This window comes from Capricornis sumatraensis, chromosome 3 (assembly GCF_032405125.1).
Source record: "Capricornis sumatraensis isolate serow.1 chromosome 3, serow.2, whole genome shotgun sequence".
Taxonomy (NCBI): domain Eukaryota; kingdom Metazoa; phylum Chordata; class Mammalia; order Artiodactyla; family Bovidae; genus Capricornis; species Capricornis sumatraensis.
In genome coordinates, this window is record NC_091071.1 from 15,509,118 (window position 1) to 15,528,779 (window position 19,662).

The 19,662-nt window shown below is 50.2% G+C and overlaps 2 protein-coding genes across 2 annotated transcripts; both read right to left on the minus strand.

The window, feature by feature from the left end:
• Positions 1-3,103: 3,103 nt before the first annotated feature.
• Positions 3,104-11,110, minus strand: ZNF771 (zinc finger protein 771). The gene is made up of 3 exons (XM_068968214.1): positions 11,045-11,110; positions 10,542-10,691; positions 3,104-4,116 (listed from the first exon to the last, which is right to left on the minus strand). The coding sequence occupies exons 2-3, from the start codon at positions 10,680-10,682 to the stop codon at positions 3,313-3,315; spliced, it is 945 nt and encodes a 314-aa protein (XP_068824315.1). The 5' UTR covers positions 10,683-10,691; positions 11,045-11,110; the 3' UTR covers positions 3,104-3,312.
• A 5,311-nt stretch (positions 11,111-16,421) lies between these two features.
• ZNF48 (zinc finger protein 48) lies at positions 16,422-19,611 on the minus strand. The gene is made up of 2 exons (XM_068968213.1): positions 19,533-19,611; positions 16,422-18,223 (listed from the first exon to the last, which is right to left on the minus strand). Exons 1-2 carry the CDS (start codon positions 19,609-19,611, stop codon positions 16,422-16,424), a joined length of 1,881 nt encoding a protein of 626 aa, XP_068824314.1.
• Positions 19,612-19,662: the final 51 nt, after the last annotated feature.

The following is a 19,662-nucleotide window of genomic DNA, read 5'->3' on the forward strand; positions in this document are numbered from 1 at the left end:
CTTCTCAGGTGGTGTTAGTGATAAAGAACCCGCCTCCCAATGCAAGAGACACAAGATACACAGGTTTGATCCCTGGGTGGGGAAGATCCCCTGGAGGAGGGCATGGCAACCCACTCCAGTATTCTTGTCTGGAGAATCCCATGGACAGAGGAGCCTGGTGGGCTACAGTCCATAGGGTTGCAAAGAGTTGGACACGACTGAAGCAACTTAGCATGCAACACGATGTTCATTATATTTTTATCTTTCTGTACCTCCATTTCCTCATCTAAAATGAAAATAATGGTATCTACTTAATAGGGTTGTAAGGTTTAAGTAAGCTATTATATTATAAATAGAGTGCTGGACTTCCCAGGTGGTGCAGTGGTTAAGACCCCCCACTTCAATGCAGGGGGCCTGGGTTTGATCCCTGGTCGTGGAACTAAGATCCCACGTGCCACACGGTCAAAAAAAAAAAAAAAGTAGAGTGTTTAGGACAGTGTCTGGTGCATAGTAGGTAGTTGTTAACTTTGCAGTTGTCGTTATCAGTTTGCTCTTTCAACTCAAAACTTTCAGGGGCCCAGGGCAGGAAATATCATGTTAAGGCCAGCCTGGGCCTAGGGCTGAGTCCCAGGCCCCAGTCTTGTCCATCAGACCCCAGAGCTGTAAGAGCCCTCTGCCCCTCTCCCTTGGCCCCCAGCACAGATCAGGGTCGGGTCTGTCTGGTGTGGAGCAGAACAAGGGTTCTTTTCTTTTGGACCTTGGAACGCCTAACATTCCCCATCCCCTCTGCGGCCTTCCTTCCCAAGGCCAGTTTGTTCCACTTCTATACCTAAAGATAGTGTTGGGAACGTTATGATTCACACGTTGTGTGACCTCAGGCACATCACTTCCTTTGGAGATAGCTGTGGCCTGCCTCCTTCACCCTATTTCCACATCAGTGAAATGAAGCCTTCCACTTTACTGGCCTCAGTCCTCTTAATAATGACCTCACTCCCTCTTAACCAGTAACCTCTCTTACTTCCCTGGTAAGAGAATCCATCAGATTGGAACTGCTTTAAGTTCCCAAACCTTCCTTTCCTCTTCCTAACAGTGATAGCAAGAGCTTTATCTTATTGATCTCTTATTTCATCCTGTCTCCTTGATCAATTATCTTCTCTCCTCTATATAATCAAGGTCTATTCCTTTCCATTAGCCCTTCCCACCAGCCCATAAAGCCTATTCGAGCCTCTTCCCTATTGATAAGGCAAAACCGACAAAACTCCAGCTATTTCCATCATGCTTTTCATAGCCAAGCCACCCACTCTGCTTCCTCATTTCTGCCCTAACCCACTCAAGGTTGGCTTTCAGCCCCACCCCTCCCCTGGGGGGCTTCCCTGTTGGCTCAGGGGTAAAAAATCCATCTGTGATACAGGAGGCCTGCGTTCAATCCCTGGGTCAGGAAGATCCTGTGGAGGAGGAAATGGCAATCCACTCCAGTATTCTTGCCCGGAGAATTCCACAGACAGGAGCCTGGCGGGCTACAGTCCATGGGCTCATAAAGAGTCAGACACAACAGGACTGAGCATGCACACACCTCAACGGAAACTGTTCTCTTCGCTTTCCCTGAATTCACACACACACAGTGGTCGCCAGAGCAGCATCTGACAGCTAATGTCCTGTGAAACACTTTCCTCTAGATGTCCCAGACACTTTCGGTTTTCTTTCTACCTCTGGCTGTTCCTTCACAGATTCAAGTTCTCGAGTACCCTCTTCTGGATGTGGTGCCATACCTTCCAGACCTGACACCCCTGAGCTGTTACTTCTGTCACCTCCCTGACGCCTCCATTATTTCACACTCAGTGTGTCCAGACTGGGCTGCAACAGTGGCTGCCACCTCAACTCCCGTCCTGCGCCTCATCCTGTGGCCCCATTTCAGTGACACTGCCTGCAGTCCCCCAAGCTAAGAAGTGAAATCAGCCCCAACTCTCCCATGTCCCAGGTCCACTTTTAACTCCTATGAATTCTAGTTCTATGTCAGATTCCTGCCTCCCCTCTAATCCCTCAAGGCTTCTTTGTGGCCTCCGAACCATTCACCTGGCTTTCAATATCCTTAGTGGTCTGTCTCCTGCCAACCTCCTTGCTTTTTGTCCCTACATTCCACCCCCAGGATGTCTGTAAGCTCTAACAAGTCTGCTATGCAGCTTCAGGGGCTCTCGCCATACTTCCCCAACCCCAACTCTCTTGACCTTAAGATCAGCTTAAATATCACCTCTGAGGTAACTTCCCTGGCAGTCCAGTGGTTAAGACTCCACGCTTCCAGTGCAAAGGGGTGCAGGTTCCATCCCTGGTCAGGGAACTAAGAACCCTGCAGGGCACAGCTAAAAAAAAATGTCACCTCTGGGAAGAGCTTCTCTAAACTCCAAGATAGCACTGAGGACCTCTTCTATCCAACAGCTCCACCATCATTGTCCCAATGACAAGGGACTGCTGTCAGTCCCCCAAGGGACTACTGACGCTGTCAGTACCTGATTATCTGCAGAAATAGAGGTAAGATGAGTTACCTAACTTTGGAATGCTTTGACGATGAGAATGAGCTAGCACTAAAGGCCTTTAAACTCAGGTGGTGCAATGGTAAAGAATCTGCCTGCCAATGCAGGAAAGTCAAGAGACATGAGTTCAATTTCTGGGTTGGGAAAATTCTGAAGGAAATAGCAACCTGCTCCAGTACTCTTCCTGGAAAATTACACGGCCAGAGGGGCCTGGACATGAGTGAGCATACACCTGCACACAAAGTTGCCACTATTGCTTCTGTTTGCTACACTGAGTTGCATGAGGTTTATGCCCGCTCACCAAAGTTCCGCGAAATGCAGTGCCCATTGATTACAAATGTGACAAATTTATGAACCCTTCTAGATCTGAGTTCATGAAGACATAACCAAGGAGCAAGTGTAGAATGACTCCACACCCACAAACCCAGTTCCTGGAACCCTTTGGGGCTAATAGCCCCACTTGAATCCATGCCGATTCACCTAAGCCTAGGGAGGCCCCCCCAACTTTCCGCCTCTCCCCACCCACCTCAAACACAGGCACGGGTGGGGTAAGGATATAATACTTTATTCACTCTAACATGGGCGGAGGGGATGTATTGAGGGGGAAGTGGGCACGTTTCCAGGGATCCCAGTAGGGGAATCTTGTCTCCCAGTTCCAGGACAGCCAGGCCTGCCAGTCCCATCCTATTCAAGACGCTGGTGGTGGGGCGGGGAGTTGTCCAGATTAACACAGCCCCAGGTTGAGATCCCAGAGTGCCCCTCCCCACCTGGAGGCTCGCACCCCGCGGAGAAAAGAAACGGCGGCTCAGCTGCCCTCACAATCTGGGCAGCGCTCGGTGGCAGTGGCTCCAGCTGGTAGCTTGAAGTCCCGGCCGCAGCCGGCGCAGATATAGAGACGGCGCCGCATATGCGCGCGACGATGGCGGATGAAGTGCGAGCTGAGGCGGAAGCGCCGGCCGCACTCGGAGCAGGGATAGGGCCGCTCGCCAGTGTGCGTGCGCGCATGCTCCGCCAGGTTGGAGCGGTGGCCGAAGCCGCGGCCGCACACAGGGCAGCGGTGCGGCTTCTCGCCCGTGTGCACGCGCCGGTGCTTGGCCAGCGCCGAGCTCTGGGCGAAGCGCGTGCCACAGTCGGCGCAGGCGTACGGCCGCTCGCCCGTGTGCGTGCGGCGGTGGCGCGCCAGGCATGAACTGCCGCCGAAGGCGCGTCCGCAGTCCGGGCACGCGTACGGCTTCTCGCCCGTGTGCACGCGCAGATGCTGTGCGTAGTTGGAGCTCTGCGCGAAGCGGCGGCCGCATTGTGCGCATGCGTACGGCTTCTCCCCCGTGTGGCGCCGCCGGTGCTGCCGCAGGTTCGAGGCGGCCGAGAAGCGCTTGTCGCACTCCGGGCACTCGTAAGGCCGTTCGCCCGTGTGGGTGCGGCTGTGTTTGGTCAGCGCCGACTTCTGCGAGAAGCGCCGGCCGCACTCCGTGCACGCAAAGGGCCGCTCGCCCGTGTGTATGCGGACGTGCTTGGCCAGTGTGGAGCGGCGTGCAAAGGCGCGGCCGCAGTCCCGGCACGCGTGTGGACGTGCCGGGTCTGCCGACGGCGCTGGCGCCTCGCTCGAGACCTGCGGGGAGAGGGGGACAGGTCAGCCCTGACGGAGAGACCCAGGAGCCGGAGACCTGGGGCTCCACCAGCTGCAGCCTCTCCGTCCCTCGTTTGTAAAGTAGTTAAAATCAAGGGGTGCACCTCTCAGGACGGTTGTGCGCGTCTAATGAGATAATTAACGCACATATCACAATGCCTGGTGTCGTTCCAGCTATTCTTTATTAATTCAACCAAAATTTATTGAGCGCGTAATGTGCCAGACTCTGTTCTAGGAACTGAGGATTCAGCATTAAAAATTTTTTGAAGTCATAATTTCAGGAAGAATGGCTGAAAGGGGTGCTGGTACGGGGGGATGGTGCAAATTTAAACAGGGTTAAGAAACCTCACTGATGTCATGAGCCTTTACCTAAAGGAGGTGAAAGAGCAGGTTCCAGAGGGGAAACCAAGGCCCCGAGGCAGGAGTTTTTCTGTTCCAGGAATGGCAAGAAAAAGTGCCTAGGGCAGAACACAGGAGGGGAGGAGGAATCCATGGAGTGGTCCTTAGGGCGTTATCTTAGCATAGAGCCTTGAATGAGAATCTGATGAGGAACTACTAGAGATGTCGGAAGGTTCTGAGCAATGAGGTACAGATAAGACTCATATTTAAAAGGTTCCACAGAATAGAGGAGGAGAAGGGGCAGAAACCCACCGAGGAGGCCCCTGTACTGCAGGCCAGAGAAGACAATGGCTTGGACCCAGGCGACAGAGATGGAAAGTGAAAGTGGTAAGTGGTCTGCTTCTGGATATATTCTGCAATTGGAGACAGCCAACCTAATGATAGATTAGACATGAGATATAAAGAAAGAGAGGCGTCAAGACGACTCCAAGGACTTTGAGCTTAGCAACTGCAAAGGCGGAATTATCATCTACAGAATGGTTGTGGGGGGTGGAGGGTTGTGGGGGAACAACGAGTTGGTACCTGTGATCTGTTTCTGATCCTATCCGCAGTTGTCCTGGACACATCTGGAGCTCAGGAGAGAGGCCCAGGCTGGAGATGTAAATTGGGAAGACATCAGCCTGCAGGGGATTTTTAAAGCCTTGAGACTGGATGAGTTCACCCAGGGACTAGAGAGAACTGGGAGGCAAGATGCAAAGCAGCCAGCAAAGGAGACTGAGCAGCCAGTGAGGTCAGAGACCCAGGAGAGCATGGTGTCTTAGAGCCAGGCTACAATCAAGTTCAGGCTCTTTAATAAACTTTTAAGAGCAAGCACCTATCATTTTTTTAAGCTGCACAAAAGGCGGCAAGGGTGAAACCCAAATACCCTGAGGCCTGAAATGAAAAGAATTTGAGAATAAGTCAGTTTCATGAGGTCTGGGTCTCTAGAGATAAAATCAGAAAAAATAAATGCTTTATAAGAGGCAGATGAAGGGAAAACAGTTTGTACTAACAGTAAAGAGGAGTACTGAGGATACACTGCTTCCTTGGTAGAAAAGAGAAGGCTCATCCTAGCAAAAGTGATGTTGAATCTTTGCTATGGACTAAGCAGGGCTTCCCTGGTGGCTCAGATGGTAAAGTGCCTGTCTGCAATGTGGAAGACCCAGGTTCAATCCCTGGGTTGGGAAGATCCCCTGGAGAAGGAAATGGCAGCTCACTCCAGTACTCTTGCCTGGAAAATCCCATGGACAGAGGAGCCTGGTAGGCTACAGTCCATGGGGTCACAAAGAGTCGGGCACGACTGAGAGACTTCACTTTCATGGACTAAGCAAATAGAATATTAATTCATGACCAAGTGAAAAAACAGGCATGTATTAAGGATAAAGCATTAGCTTCTGTCTCCCCATATTCCTTCTTTACCAAGTAATTATCATTATTCTTTTATAGATAAAGAAACAGCTTAAGAGAGGTGACAACTAGGGAGTAGTAAGGCCTTTTTCTGAAGCTGTAAGGAGAGCAGCTTCAGGGCCTTCAAGATCCTTTGTTAAAGACTAGCTTTTTGGGACTCCCCTGGTGGTCCAGTGGCTAAGCCTCCATGCTCCCAATGCAGGGGGCCCAGGTTCAATCCCTAGTCAGGGAACTAGATCCTACATCCCACAACTAAGACCTGGCACAGCCAAAATAATCAATTAATTAATTTAAAAAAGACAGCAGCTTTTTGGTAACCACCTCAGAAATGTGGGGCTTCCCTTGTGGCTCAGCTGGTCAAGAAACTGCCTGCCATGTGGGAGACCTGGGTTCAATCGCTGGGTTGGGAAGATCCCCTGGAGAAGGGAAAGGCTACCCACTTCAGTATTCTGGCCTGGAGAATTCCATGGACTGTATGTAGTCCAAGGGGTCGTAGAGAGTCAGACATGACTGAGCGACTTTCACTTTCACTTTTTCAGAAATGTGGAAACGAAGCAGTTTGAAAAATTAGTCACCAACCAAAGCAACCCTGGCTACAACAGTTATATAATGATATTAGTGATAACAACATTAGAGTATAAGATTTGACAGTGTTGTTATGTACATTATTGTATTAAATCTTCTTGTCACCCCTCTCCCCCACCTCTACCCCCAGGATCAGGCATTATCTTTTGGTAACTGAGAAGACTTAGCTGAGAGAGATTAAATTGATATAGCCCATGAGAGTCAGGACTGACTTTTAGAGTTCTCATCCTTCAGCCGTAGGCTACACTGCTTCCCTGCACTCAGAGTGCCAAGATGTGCCAGCGGCTGGATTCCAAGTGCCTGGCACTCTCCAAGAGGGATTCAAGGTTAAAATACAACTTGATACTTTAAATTGAGAAACTCCCCACAGCAATTTGGCACAGTCTGAATTCAAGGTCACACTTTCCAGTCTTGCCCTGGTTTTAACAACCAAGGGGTTTATATCGTGGAAATAATTTTTCTCATTATATCTATATTTTTCTGGCCCATTTTTTTCTTTGGCATCCTTCTTTTAGGTGACTGACCAGTCTGAGGACTTTGTTAACCCTGGATTTACTAATTTGGGAAAAAGAAATTCTTCACACAAGTACCCTTGGAATCTCCAACTCCAGGAGGAGAGGCCTTGGGTGCTCCAGGAAGAATCTTGGTAAGAGGGGTTGAGTCTAGCTCATTAAGACCCCAGGCAAGTCCCTCCCTCCCCCTGCCTCACTGAACCAAGGAGGGCAAGGTAGGCTAGGTAACATCAAGTATTTCCAGACTTGAAGTATGCACATCACAGAATGCAAGAGGCTTCTAAGTATTATGTAGGCTTACTTTTATCTTAGTTTGATCATAATGTATTTATCTTCATGATTATTAGAAAAACAACAGATCACATGAATCCCAGTTTTATCAGCATTATTGTTCAGATGAAGGTAAGTTTATTTATCAAAACAACGTGAATCTATTTGAAGAAGGCAACTAAATAAATGAGCACAACAGGTGAGTAATAGACACGTGAATGAAGTTTGGCAATACCAGACTTACATGTCTTTTCAATTCTACAACTGTCAGATTTTAAAATTAGAATAATGGGTGTCTGCACTCAACATGAGAGCACTAGGGGGATAATGTAGTATAATAATATGATAATCCAAGTATTTAAAGTTAGTGATTTTTGTCTTTCTGCTTAAGTTTAAAAAAAGAGCAAACGTTCCAGTTTCTTCTTCAACCATTACTTTTCTAATTAATAAATAACTACCATTTACTAAGCACTCACTATGTGCCAGGAACTGCAATAAATACTTTTCACCCATGTTCTTGTTTTAAATTCTCCCAACCCTTTGGGTTAGATTGTATTAGCTCCATTTTAAAATAAGGATAGAAGACTCAGAAGTAAGTGACTATCAAGGCCCTACAGCTGATCCATCAGCAGGGCCAGGGTTTACACTGGAAGGCTGTCATTGTCCAAAATGCCTTTTCTCTCAGCCATGATGCAATCCTATCTCACTGACAAGCTTGAGGTCACCTCCACAGCTTGTCTCCCTCCCTGGATTCTTTTAGCTATCCGAATCTCCCTTCTTTGGAGTACAGAGTATAAAATACAATCCTGACCTCCCTCATTCATTGCTACAAGAAGGGTGGTCCACAGACCAGCAGCGTCACTGGCAACTTGTTAGAAATACAGAATCTCAAATCCCACTCCAAACCTACTGAATCAGAATCTTCACTTTAGCAAGATCCCCAAGTGGAATGTATGCATGTTAAAAATGAAAGCTGATCTAGAAGAGAGGCGCACTACTCCCAGAGAAAGCAGATGGGAAAAGTAAAGAGCATTTTACAGGCCAAAAGACCACATGGGCAAAGTCTTCGAGGTCAGGTGTACTTGAAACTGAAGCATGGGAAGGATGCTGACTGACTAGAGATGAAGCCATGAGGTTGAAGGATGAAGAGCTTGGAATGCCAGGCGTGGGAGCTTAGGGAAACAAAACCGCTCAAGGTTCGATCTTAAGCAAGGAAAGACAGAACTGGATGTACATAGAACCCTCTGGGAAAAAAATCTTTCTATTCATTAAGATAGTTTGGATTTTGATAAGGGGGTAAGAGACTGATCCCTGCGTGCAGCATAATTAGGGCCTGTCCTGGACAATGACTGGCCATGGGACTGGGTGAAAGCTGAGACTCATAGAATGTGGACACTGAGCTTTGGAGACCACTATTTCATAATGAACCCAGACTCAAGGAGACCACACAGCAAGTTGATGAGCTATTTTGTGGGCACAGTGCTAAATCTTTGTGGGATGTGTGTGTAACTCATTTCTACTCTCCTCCAAATCCAGTCACCCACGTGATATTTAGACTGGATTTCAAGGATTTTACTTTCATTATCTCATTTTATAGATGAGAAAGCTGTTCAGGCAAAGCTGGTAAATGTGGTTGTTAGGATTTGAACCGACGCTTTTAACCACTAAGTAACACCATTCAGAGTGTAGCCCTACCTCCCTTTCATGACTAGCCATGCCTACCTCCACCCTTCCCATCCTTAGCTCCAGCCACTCCAATCAATGTTCCCAAATATCTCCTTCTTTCCATCTTCCCTCCACTGCTGCCACTACCTTAGAGCAGGCTATCAGCCTTACCTGACCTGGTCTCCCCATAACAACCAACGATTCTAAAAAGGAAATGTGATCATACCTCTTCTCTGATTTGAAGCTTCTCACGGCACTGCATAACCTAACACAGTAGGTACAAATCTATAGGCTGACTATATGCAAACAGTCTGGTCCATCTGTTTCTCTGGCCTTATCTTTTCTGAGCACTTGCTGTTTCCTCATCCTGGAATGCCCTTCCTCCTCCTCTATTTGCCATATTCCCACTAAGTTTACAAGGCCCATGTCAAAGTTATTTCTCTGAAACCTTTCCTACTGCCTTGAGTTATTTGCCTTCAATCCTCAGTCTAGGCCTCCATGTTGGTTTCCCTGTTCACATCCAGCCCCAGGATTCAGCCTTATTGAGGCCTTGATAAAAATGAGTTGAAACATCTCCAGAAGGATGACCTCGCCCAACGTCCTGAACTTTAGGAGGAAGAATGAATAATAATAGCAACAAATATGTACAGAATGTTTATTGTGTGCCAGACACAGTTCTAACTCTTTACAAGTATTAACTCATTTAATCCTTCCAATCCCAAGAAGTAGGTGCTATTATGATTTCACTTTTACCAATAAGGAAACTGAGGCACAAAGAGGTTAAACTTGCCAAAGGTCACACAGCTGGTAAGTAAGTGATGGAGTTGAAAGTCCACCCTAAACTCTGGAGTCTTAAGTTCTTAACTTACAGGCCAAAGGAGACCAGGGGATTCACAGGGCCGGAAGAGGCAGGCTGAGCTAGGAGGATGGGCCAAGGAGGCCTGAGAAAAACAGAACTAAACGAGCCAAGGCAGTGAAAGCGCGGAGTCCTAACCACTGAACCGCCAGGGAATTCCCTAAATAGTTATTTTGACTGGAAGAGGAGGCCACAGAAGCTAGCCCCCTCCCCCTAGGGTCCACCACACCCACTAGGGGGCAGCAGAACTTTCTTTTCCTGGGAACTGGCCCCTGTGCAGGAAGAAATCAGGGAACCCGGGCCCAGAAACCCTGCATATGGACACAAGGGCTGCTCTGGCTGGGGATGGGAGTCTTGTAGAGTTCTGGGAAACAGAAATATACCTAGTGGCAGCTAGGGTCCTGAAAGGGGAAATCTCATACTTTGATCTCCTTAAAACTCCCCTCTTTAAACCTTCCACACCCTTGTCAGTCTAACCCTGCTACACATCAAGCTCCACGAGAAACCGAGGAGGGCATTTACTCCCCAGCACCCAGCACAGAGCCTGGCACAGTAGGCGTGACATCTGTATTGTGGCAGCATGGACAATGGGACAGAAGGATGGGTGGCCAACTCAGATTCTAAGCCTGAGAGTCCTGGGAAAGTAGGGGCAGGATCCCTGGCTTCTGACTGAGGGAGGTTGGACCTGAACCAGATTTAGGGCCGATGGGACCCCCGTGGTGTGGGACACGTACCTCCTTGTTGTCCATAGGGATCTTGAGTTTCACCACTTCATACTTCTCTTCACCCTCTTCCTCCTCACCCTTCACCAGCAGCACCATCTCCTCTTGCATCTCTTCCTCCTCCTCCTCCTCCGTCTGCTGTTCACCGGGCATCTTGGTGTCCTGGGGCAGGGAGCTGAGTCAGCTCAGGACCCGCCCCCTCGACCATGGCTCTGGCCCACACAAGGCGATGCAGCCGTGGCTTCTCCTCCCATGCCCAGATCTGTGTCTGACCCTCTTTCCTGTATCCCAGCCCGGCCCTAGGCCCCAGCCTTGTCCCGGGACCAGCTCGAAAGACTCGTTCACGCTACTCATCCTGGCATTCAAGGCCCTGAACACTTCGAATCTCCAGCCCCGGTGAGACGCCACCCTCCCCGCGCTGAGTCACTCCCAGGAGCCTGGGTCAGCGGCCCGGAGCTCTAGGGCACGGGCTGGAGGCGGGATCGGGGCGGAGACCCTGGGGGGTGCGCACTCACCAGCCGCAGGTTCGGGCGCTCGCGCTGCCCCAGGCCAGGGCGCCGGGCGGTTGGGCACTCTGCGACGCTGCGACTCCGGGGGCGGGGCGTGGGCGGGGCATCAGAGGCGACTGGCCATTGGTTCAGAACACATAACTCCGCCCCCGAGGGGGAGGGGTCAGAGGACCCAGGCGTCCGGCCCAAACTGCCCTGGGAGGGTGGCAAGCCCACACCCAGCGCCTTCCGCTATTCCATAACTCCCAAAGACCCCAGGCCGGCCTACTCGCTGTTCAACGTCCTCACAGTCCAGTTGTGACCTACCTTCAAGGCTCGTTTCCTGTGGCCAGCTCGGAGGTCTCCGTGGCGGCCAAGCGCGTCTGCTCCGCCCGAAATAGGCCACGTGCGCTCCCGCCCCTGCCTGGGCCTCTCGCTGGCGCCCCGCCTGGAGGGCGGACCCTGTTGCCTCCTTACCTCTTTCCTTCCCTCTTTTTGCCTCTTCTTCCATCTTTTCTGCTTTCCCGGCATTGCCTTCGGGCAGTGGTCTCTGGGATAGCTTGCCCCTTTAGTACATACTTACCAACAGGCACCCAAGTTATCGCTGCCATTTATTGTGTGGTGCGCCTCTTGGGCGCCATCGTTATGCTAAGCCTTTTACACCCCTGATCTCCTCACAAAGGTGGGTCCATTTCACAGATGAGCTAACTGAAGTTCAAGGAGGTAAAATGATTTACCTAAGTTTCACAGTAAGTGTTGTCATAGCATCTCTGACAGCCCAGTAGCCTAGGTGGAAATTTATAGCACACAGACCAGATCCAATCCACAGAAGTATTTTGGCCCTCAGGTTTAAAAGTAAACTTCAAAAAAAGCCTGAGAGGTCTTTTACAAATTTTAAGTCCCAATATTTAAAAATTGAGATAGTTCATATATAAAGATCTGTATTTTCCCACTTCTCTTGAAAAATATACCTAATTCTATTTTATGAATGGGGCAATGTGAATTCAGAAATGATGAAAGAAAGAGAAATAACATTCAGTAAGTGCTTACAATCCCTAGTGTCCTTACAACAACCCTGTGGGGATCAATAATATTATCTTCCTTTGACAAATGAGGGAACTAAAAGCTTAGAGAGCTTAAGTAATTTGCTCAAAGTCACATAGCTGGTAAGTAACAAATTCCAAAGCTCATTTTGTTTCTGTTGCACCAAATTATCTCTCAGAACTGAGGTTACATGAGGAAATCGGTAGCAGAGCCAGGAGTGAAGCCTGATCCTCAGTCTGCAGAACCCAGAGCATAATTTGGATGTTGGGATTACATCTGGTCAAAGTTTTGCTCTTCCTCAGACCTGTGAAAAGAGGGTAAATGAGTATGATACAATCAGGATCCCCCAAATCACTTTGTGTTCATTCTCTCATCAAATATTTATTGAGCCCTACTGTGTGCCTGACACCATTTTAGATATTGGAGATGCAGGCATGAACAAAAGAGATGAAAACCTTGACTACTATGGCACTTCTCAGGGTGTATAAAATGTCAACAAGTAAATAAGATAATTTCAGCTAAGGATAAGTATCAGAAGGAAATAGGACCAGATGGTGCAACAGGGGGTGGCTATGGTTGGGGGCTTCTTTAATGTGAGCAGGGAAGGCATCTCTTAGGAAATAATACATGAAATGAAACTTGAATGATGAGAAAGGGTTAATCATTTGAAAATCTAGATGAAGAATGTTCTAGACAGAACTACAGAAACTTTACGGTGAGATTAAAGTTGGCATGTCTGAGGGAAAGAGAGAAGACTTGTGTGGCTGGAGCCAAGTGAGGAGAAATGTCATGTGGGAGTTGGAAGAGAGGCAGGCAGGGGCCAGATTATGGCTGGAAATCTAGCAAAAGGCCAGACGTGCTTCGCCCTGATTTGGAGAATCAGTGAGGAGACTCAGTCGGGAGCAGTGAAAGTCCCCACTGGAAGGTCCTCATACTGTGGGAGGATTTGGGAACAGACATTTGCAGAAGGAGGATCATGAACAAGTACCTGTCTGGAATCCAAGCTTGTTCCTGAGGGTCTCTTAGTCTAGTAAAGAAGATCATGATTTTAAAACACACATGTAGGGCTTCCCTAGGGGCTAAGTAGGAAAGAATCGCCCTGCCAGTGCAGGAGACACAGGTTCGATCCCTAATCGGAGAAGATTCCACATGCCACTGAGCATCTAAGCCTGTGTGCCACAACTACTGAGCCTGTGCTCTAGAGCCTGGGAGCCGCAACTACTGGAGCCTGTGCGACTACAGCCTGTGCTCCACAATGAGAAGCCACTGAAATGAGAAACCTGCGCACTGCAACTAGAGAGTGGCCCGTGCAGCAACAAAGAGCCAGCACAGCCAAAAATAAAAAGTTTTTAAACCCAATAATATATTCTCCAGGGGATCTTCCCAACCCAGGGATTGAACCTAGGTCTCCTGCATTGTGGGCAGATTCTTTACTGTCTGAGCCATGAGGGAAGCCTAGATAATATTTTATATGAAAAATATACATACGAAATATACATATGAAAAGGAAAGAATAGGTGTTCTGGCAGGAGACTAGTGGGATGAGTGAATAACTCCCTGGAAGGGAGTGGATATTGGGTACAGGCCTCACTGAAGAGATAGTGAGTGAGTGAAGTCGCTCAGTCATGTCCAACTCTTTCTGACGCCATGGACTGTAGCCTAACAGGCTCCTCAGTCCATGGAATTTTCCAGGCAAGAGTACTGGAGTGGGTTGCCATTTCCTTCTCCACTGAAGAGATAAAGGACCTTCAAAGATGAGTGGGGGTTTGCCAGATGGACAAACAGGTAGCAGTTTGTGAGATTGTGAACTCTTGTGAAGAGCACATCATGTTCAAGGACATCATTCACCAAAGTATTGAGGGAGAGCTATTATGTGCCAGGCCCCGTTTAGGACTAGGCAGTAGAAAATTGAATTTGGAAAAGTCTTTATCTTACTTTTCACTATTCTGCATTTCACTATTTGCCTTCAGCCTCAGTAGTCTACCTGAGCTCCTGAATCCCTAAGGACTTGGTACAGAGAACACACCATCCGGCATCCATCATTCTTTAGGTCTTAACATAATTGCCACTTCTCTGAAGAGGCATTGGATCATGTAGGATTGTCTCCTACCTGCAAGCTTCCTGCGTAGTCTTTACCACACTTGAAAATATTTGTTCAATGTTTATCTTCTGCATAGAAACTGAGGGCAGAAGTTTTGTCTTGTTCATCTTTCTATGCCCTATACCCAGCACGCAGTAGGTAATGCTGTTGTTGAGTGTCTCTTTATCCTAAAGAAGCTCTTGATGTGTTAAGGGCTCAGAGGAAGGGGGTTCTAACCCAGGTTGGAAGTTTAGGGAAGGCTTCTGGGAGGAAGTAACGCTTAAGGTATTTGGATTGGGGGTGGGGAGCATTCCAAGTTACGAAAACAAAACATTTAAGAGGCACAGAGTTGAAACCACACAAGTGGAAGGTCTTGAATGCCAACTAAGGAGTTAAGTTTTACAGACAGGACATGCTGCTATACGGCAGAGTTTTTAATAGGGGAGTGATGTGGTCAAATTTTTACAAAGTTCACGGCAGATTAGCTTGGAAGCCGACCTGGTAGTGTGGGGAGACATGGAAACCAGCAGAAACAATCTTCCCAAAGGCCTCCATTAAAGTCTTCGAGGGGTGTGTGCATCTAAGGACAGAAGCCGCAAAGAACCCCGGGGCTGAAGTCAAAACACTGGGATTTCGAGTCTGTGTAACAACTTGGTAGGGATGGGAAGGCTGGGAGGAACCGCGCTGCAGCAAGCTTTCATTGGTTTCTAGGGAATCCCGGCCAGTGGTTAAGATGTCGCGAGAACTTCTACCCAGGGACCGTTACCGCACGCAGATTAGCTGAAATGCCAAGCCAGCGAAGTTGCAGAGCAGTCTTGTACTTCGTTTCTTAGATGGGTGAGCCGCCCTAGTCTTTTTGGTCCCTGGCCAATTAGGTCAGTTCCTTTTCCCCCCTTCCTCCCTACTGGCGCCCTCCTTGGAAAAAGCTGGGAATTAAGAGTCCAGCATCTAACGACGCACGGATGGCTGGGAAATATGGTTGCCTTTTCCAGGGGATAGAGACATCGCCTTTGGGCTATGCAGCCTAATGACCCGTTTCTCGACAAATAAAAAGGGGTCGTAGGAAGGCGGGGTTTCCCTGAAGGCAGAGCATCAGCGTCTGGGTCTTCTGCGCCCCTACCAGACCGGCTGGCCACTTTTTCTCCGGGTACTTGTCACCATACCAACAGCGCTTGCCTAACACTGACCCCCCACGCTCCCACCCGTGGCGTCGCGCTTTTCCTTTTAAGGGTCGTGCTAGATCCTGTGGCGTAGGTGGCGCCTGTGGGCAGCCAGCACTCAGGTCTAGGGCATCAACTGACAGACCTGGTGGCCGTTTTCTAACCCGTTGCCTGAGCTGAAAAGCAGCTTTGACGACCCAATTTCTTTGATGGGCTCAAAGATGGCAAGTCTACACATGGCTTGTGGGCTTTGCCTGTGGTGACCCTTCAGCACCTTTTTCACCCCTCACGATGCACACCCACACACACGCACACACCAGTCCAAGCCTCAGATAAGAAGCAGTTTATTGGCGAGAAGACATATGGAGATGTGGCTGTCAGGCCTTGGTAGTTCCCTGGCCTTTCCTCACTCCTATACTGCCCTTCTCCCAGCCAATGTGTGTCTGCTGCCATCCACCAGGACCTGGGCTTGGCATCCAGAGCAAATGAGTGCTCATTCCGCTGTCTCACCTATTCTGTTGTGTCCAGGTGGTCAGGGCAGTTGGGTCTGAACTCACTCCAAGTGTCCTCTTCCTGGCTCCCACCATGTCCAGTGGCCCGAGGCTGAGTACTGCCTGCCTACCAACAGTACTCTCCCCATCAGCAGGATGGTCAAGATGGCCCGGCCTCACTCTCACCCTTAACCTCAGAAGTCTCATTGCTTCTAGGTCTAACAAACCTGGTTCAGGATGCTTGGTCTGGGTGGGGGTGGAGGGGAAGGCAAGGTTGGGAGGGGTCAATTTACAGGTTACGAGGCAGTAGGAGTTTAGAATTCTTTAAGGGCCCTCAGGCTAACGCTAGTTTATTAACAGGTATTTATTGCCTATTGTATTCCAGGCAGTGTTCTAGAAGCTGGGGGTATAAACCAAACTGGCAAGGTCCTGACCCAGCCCAGCCAGGACAGTTTCCTGAGCTTCAAGATCGTTTGTCTCAAATCTCTATTTCTATCTATTCACTCCTTTCTCCCCTTTGTTTCTTCCCTTCCTTCTCCCTCCCACCACCTCCCAGGCCCTTTCTTCTCTGCTTAAGGAGCAGATACCCTCCCTTTGGTCTCTTGGGCCTCCACCCTCCCTGGACCCCATCATTCTAGTCCCGTTGGTGGCTCCTCTTTGAGAGGCCTTGCCAGACCATCTCCTGTCCCAAAGGGCCTCAGGATCAGGTGCCCACGCTGGTGCTTGATACGGGCAGAACTGTCACCAAAGCCCTTGCCACACTCTGCACACTTGTATGGCTTCTCCCCAGTGTGTGTGCGCCTGTGTTTGACCAGGTCTGAGCTCCGGGGAAACTCCTTCCCGCAGAAGCCGCACACATGGGGCTGGCTGGGTCCAGAGGGCTGAGCCCGGACTCGTGATCGAGGGGCAGTGGGTGCTGAGCCAGGGGGATTATGTGGCCTCAGGAGAGTGGATGGTGGTGGTGGCCTAGCCCGTTCCCCACGATGGGTGCGGAGGTGCTTGACTCGGGCTGAGCTGTCAGCAAAACCTTTGCCACATTCTGGGCAGAGGTAGGGTTTTTCCCCCGTGTGTACACGATGGTGTTTCACCAGGTCCGAGCTCCGGCGGAAGCCCTTGCCACACTCAGGACACTTGTGGGGCTTGTCACCCTCCAGTGGTGGTGGCGGCTCTCCAGCCTGTGGGCCCCCAGGCTCCGGCTCCAAGCCAGGCAGGCCAAAAGGGCCATCCCCTGAGTGTGAAGGGCTTCGAGGTGTCAGCGGGGGGCTGGTGCCTAGAGGAGGTGGGGGCGGGCTGGAGCTAGGGGGTGGGCTGGGGATCAGGGGGGCCAGAGGGTAGCCTGGGAAGCTGAAGTCCTGGGGCTCCATGTGAGTGAGGCGGTGGCGGAGGAGGGTGGAGCTGAGGCTGAAGGTACGGTCACACTCAGGACAGGCGTGAGGCCTTTCGCCACTGTGGGTGCGGAGGTGCTTGACTCGCGCAGAGCTGTCAGCGAAGCCCTTGCCACACTCGGGGCAGAGGTAGGGCTTCTCTCCTGTGTGCACTCGGAGGTGCTTCACCAGATCTGAGCCCCGGGCAAACTCCTTTCCACACACATCGCAGCCGAAGGGCTTGGGCCCCAGGTGACTGCGCTGGTGGCTCAGGAGGCTGCAGCTGAGCACAAATCTTTTGCCACAATCGGTGCAGATGTATGGCTTGTCCTGGGCCTTAGGTCCCTGTGCGGCTGCCGTGGGGGTTCGAGATGGTTGCCGCCGGGGCACCACGGGCCGGGGGGGCTGCTCCCCTCGGTGTGTCCGCTGGTGCTTTATACGGGCAGAACTGTCGCCAAAGCCCTTGCCACAGATGCCACACTTGTACGGCTTCTCGCCTGTGTGTGTCCGCTGGTGTTTCACCAGGTCCGAACTCTGCCGGAAGCTCTTGCCACATTCACCGCAGATAGTGGGGCGCTCGCCAGCCGGGATCCTGGACCGAGGAATCTTTGGGGGCCCCTGGGCTGGCGCCCGGGCTCTGTAGGGCTTTTCGCCACTATGAGTTCGTTGGTGTTTAATCCGGGCAGAGCTGTCCCCAAAGCCCTTGCCACAGACCCCGCACTTGTAGGGCTTCTCCCCAGTGTGGGTTCGCTGGTGTTTCACCAGATCTGACATCTGCCGAAAGCTCTTGCCACACTCGCCACATACAGCAGCCCGATCACTAGCCTGGCCCCAGCGTGGTTCTCCTAGGAGGCGAGGGCCTCTGTCCCGAGCCTGAGGTTTTCCAGGCCCCTCCCTCTGGACCCACAGGTCATCCCAGGTCTGAATGCTTTTAGGTTTGAGAGAGGCATTTCCTACTTCATGACCTGGGGCCAAATCTTCCTCTTCCTTGAATTCCAAGTCATCCTCCTGTGGGGCATGTTCAAACTCATCTGGCTGAGAAATCTCCGCATGCTCACTCCCTAGACCTGGGGAAAGAAAAAGGAGTGGTAGATCCTACCTTTTGGCTCAGCCTTCCCTCTGAGGCTGAGATGGTAAAGAATCAGCCTGTGACGTGGGAAAAACAGGTTCGATCCCTGGGTTGGGAAGACCACCTGGAAAAGGGAATGGCCACCCACTCCAGTATTCTGGCCTGGAGAATTCCACAGACAGAGGAGCCTGGTGGGTCCATGGGATTGCAGAGTTGGACACACTGAGCAATTAACACACTATCTTCAATAGCAGTCTCCCCAGAAAGGCATCCTTGACAATCTGTGGTCGCAAAGATCTCTCTCCTCTGAATTTCCGAAGCCCTTCTATTGTCTGTGCCTCTCAGTAACAGTAACCTCCTTTTACCATGCCTTTCATATGTGCCAATCACTTAAGTAAGCATTACTGAATCCTTGCAAACAATCCTATGAGGTAATACTATTAACTGTCCCCATTTTACAGACATGCAGTCTCTGAGAATTTTAAGTCACTCACTCAAGGTTCTAAAGTAACAAAGCCAGGTTTCTAACTTGGGTCTGATTCCCAAGCCTGCCGTTAAGCCCTACCTTATATTCTATGTGGAAAGCCTGGTATTTACTAATTAGATTTTATCCCAATCTGCAGTTTATTTCTTCAGTCATCTTGTATGTACTTGAGAGGAGCCAGACACACAGCTGTCCCTCAGGATACTTAGCGTTGGTAGGAGATATAAGATAAAACACAAATAATTATAATTGCAGGCTCAGAATGAACTGTGCTGTCACTAGAGAGAGGACATTAGAGAGATAGGGCTAGGCTTTCACAGCTCAGAAAAAAAGTAAACCATGGAAAGGAATGTGTGATAAAGCTGGAAAAGGATATTGGGACTGGATGAAGCATGGAAGATCTGAATTGAACGCTAGACTAACGCTTTTAATTAGTAGCAGAAGGGAGCTAGGGAAGATTTTTGTGGAGAGAGACAGGATTAGACCAGGACTCAGATCAATGTGGCTGCACAGTGAGTGCAACACTGGAGAGAAAAGGGCTGTGGGGAGGACGCTGCATTTGCCAGGATGAGACAGAACGAGGCCTGAAGTAGGACTGAAGCAGCGAGGATGATGATGACTGCAGGGGACGGGGAGAGAGTCCTTGAAATGATGTCCCTCAAGGCGTGTCGCTTAGCTGGTGCTCAGAAACACTGGTTCCCTCCCCCTCCCTGGCAGCACAGTTCACGTCCTATTTTTCTGGGTCTGGGCTAGGCAAAGCCCAGAACCGGGGGACCCACCCGGCCATTACCTGCCCATGGAGGTGCACCGCTTCGGCCCTCACCTGTGCGGGCGCCTCTCAGCTGCTCTCTCTCCTCTGAGCCACGGAGATCTGGACCCCAGGGCTCCACCGCGCGCTCCATCGCCGGCACGCCGCCCTGAGCAAGGAGACAGAAACAATTTCACGGTCACAC

What these genes read in the sequence shown, in the direction of transcription:
- ZNF771 (XM_068968214.1), bottom strand. Translation starts at nt 10,682, where the DNA reads ATGCCCGGTGAACAGCAGACGGAGGAGGAGGAGGAGGAAGAGATGCAA. An exon ending in TCCCTATGGACAACAAGGAG is followed by an intron (nt 4,117 to 10,541) that starts GTACGTGTCCCA and finishes CTCTCCCCGCAG; the next exon opens with GTCTCGAGCGAGGCGCCAGC.
- ZNF48 (XM_068968213.1), bottom strand. Translation starts at nt 19,611, where the DNA reads ATGGAGCGCGCGGTGGAGCCCTGGGGTCCAGATCTCCGTGGCTCAGAG. An exon ending in GCTGAGAGGCGCCCGCACAG is followed by an intron (nt 18,224 to 19,532) that starts GTGAGGGCCGAA and finishes TTCTTTCCCCAG; the next exon opens with GTCTAGGGAGTGAGCATGCG.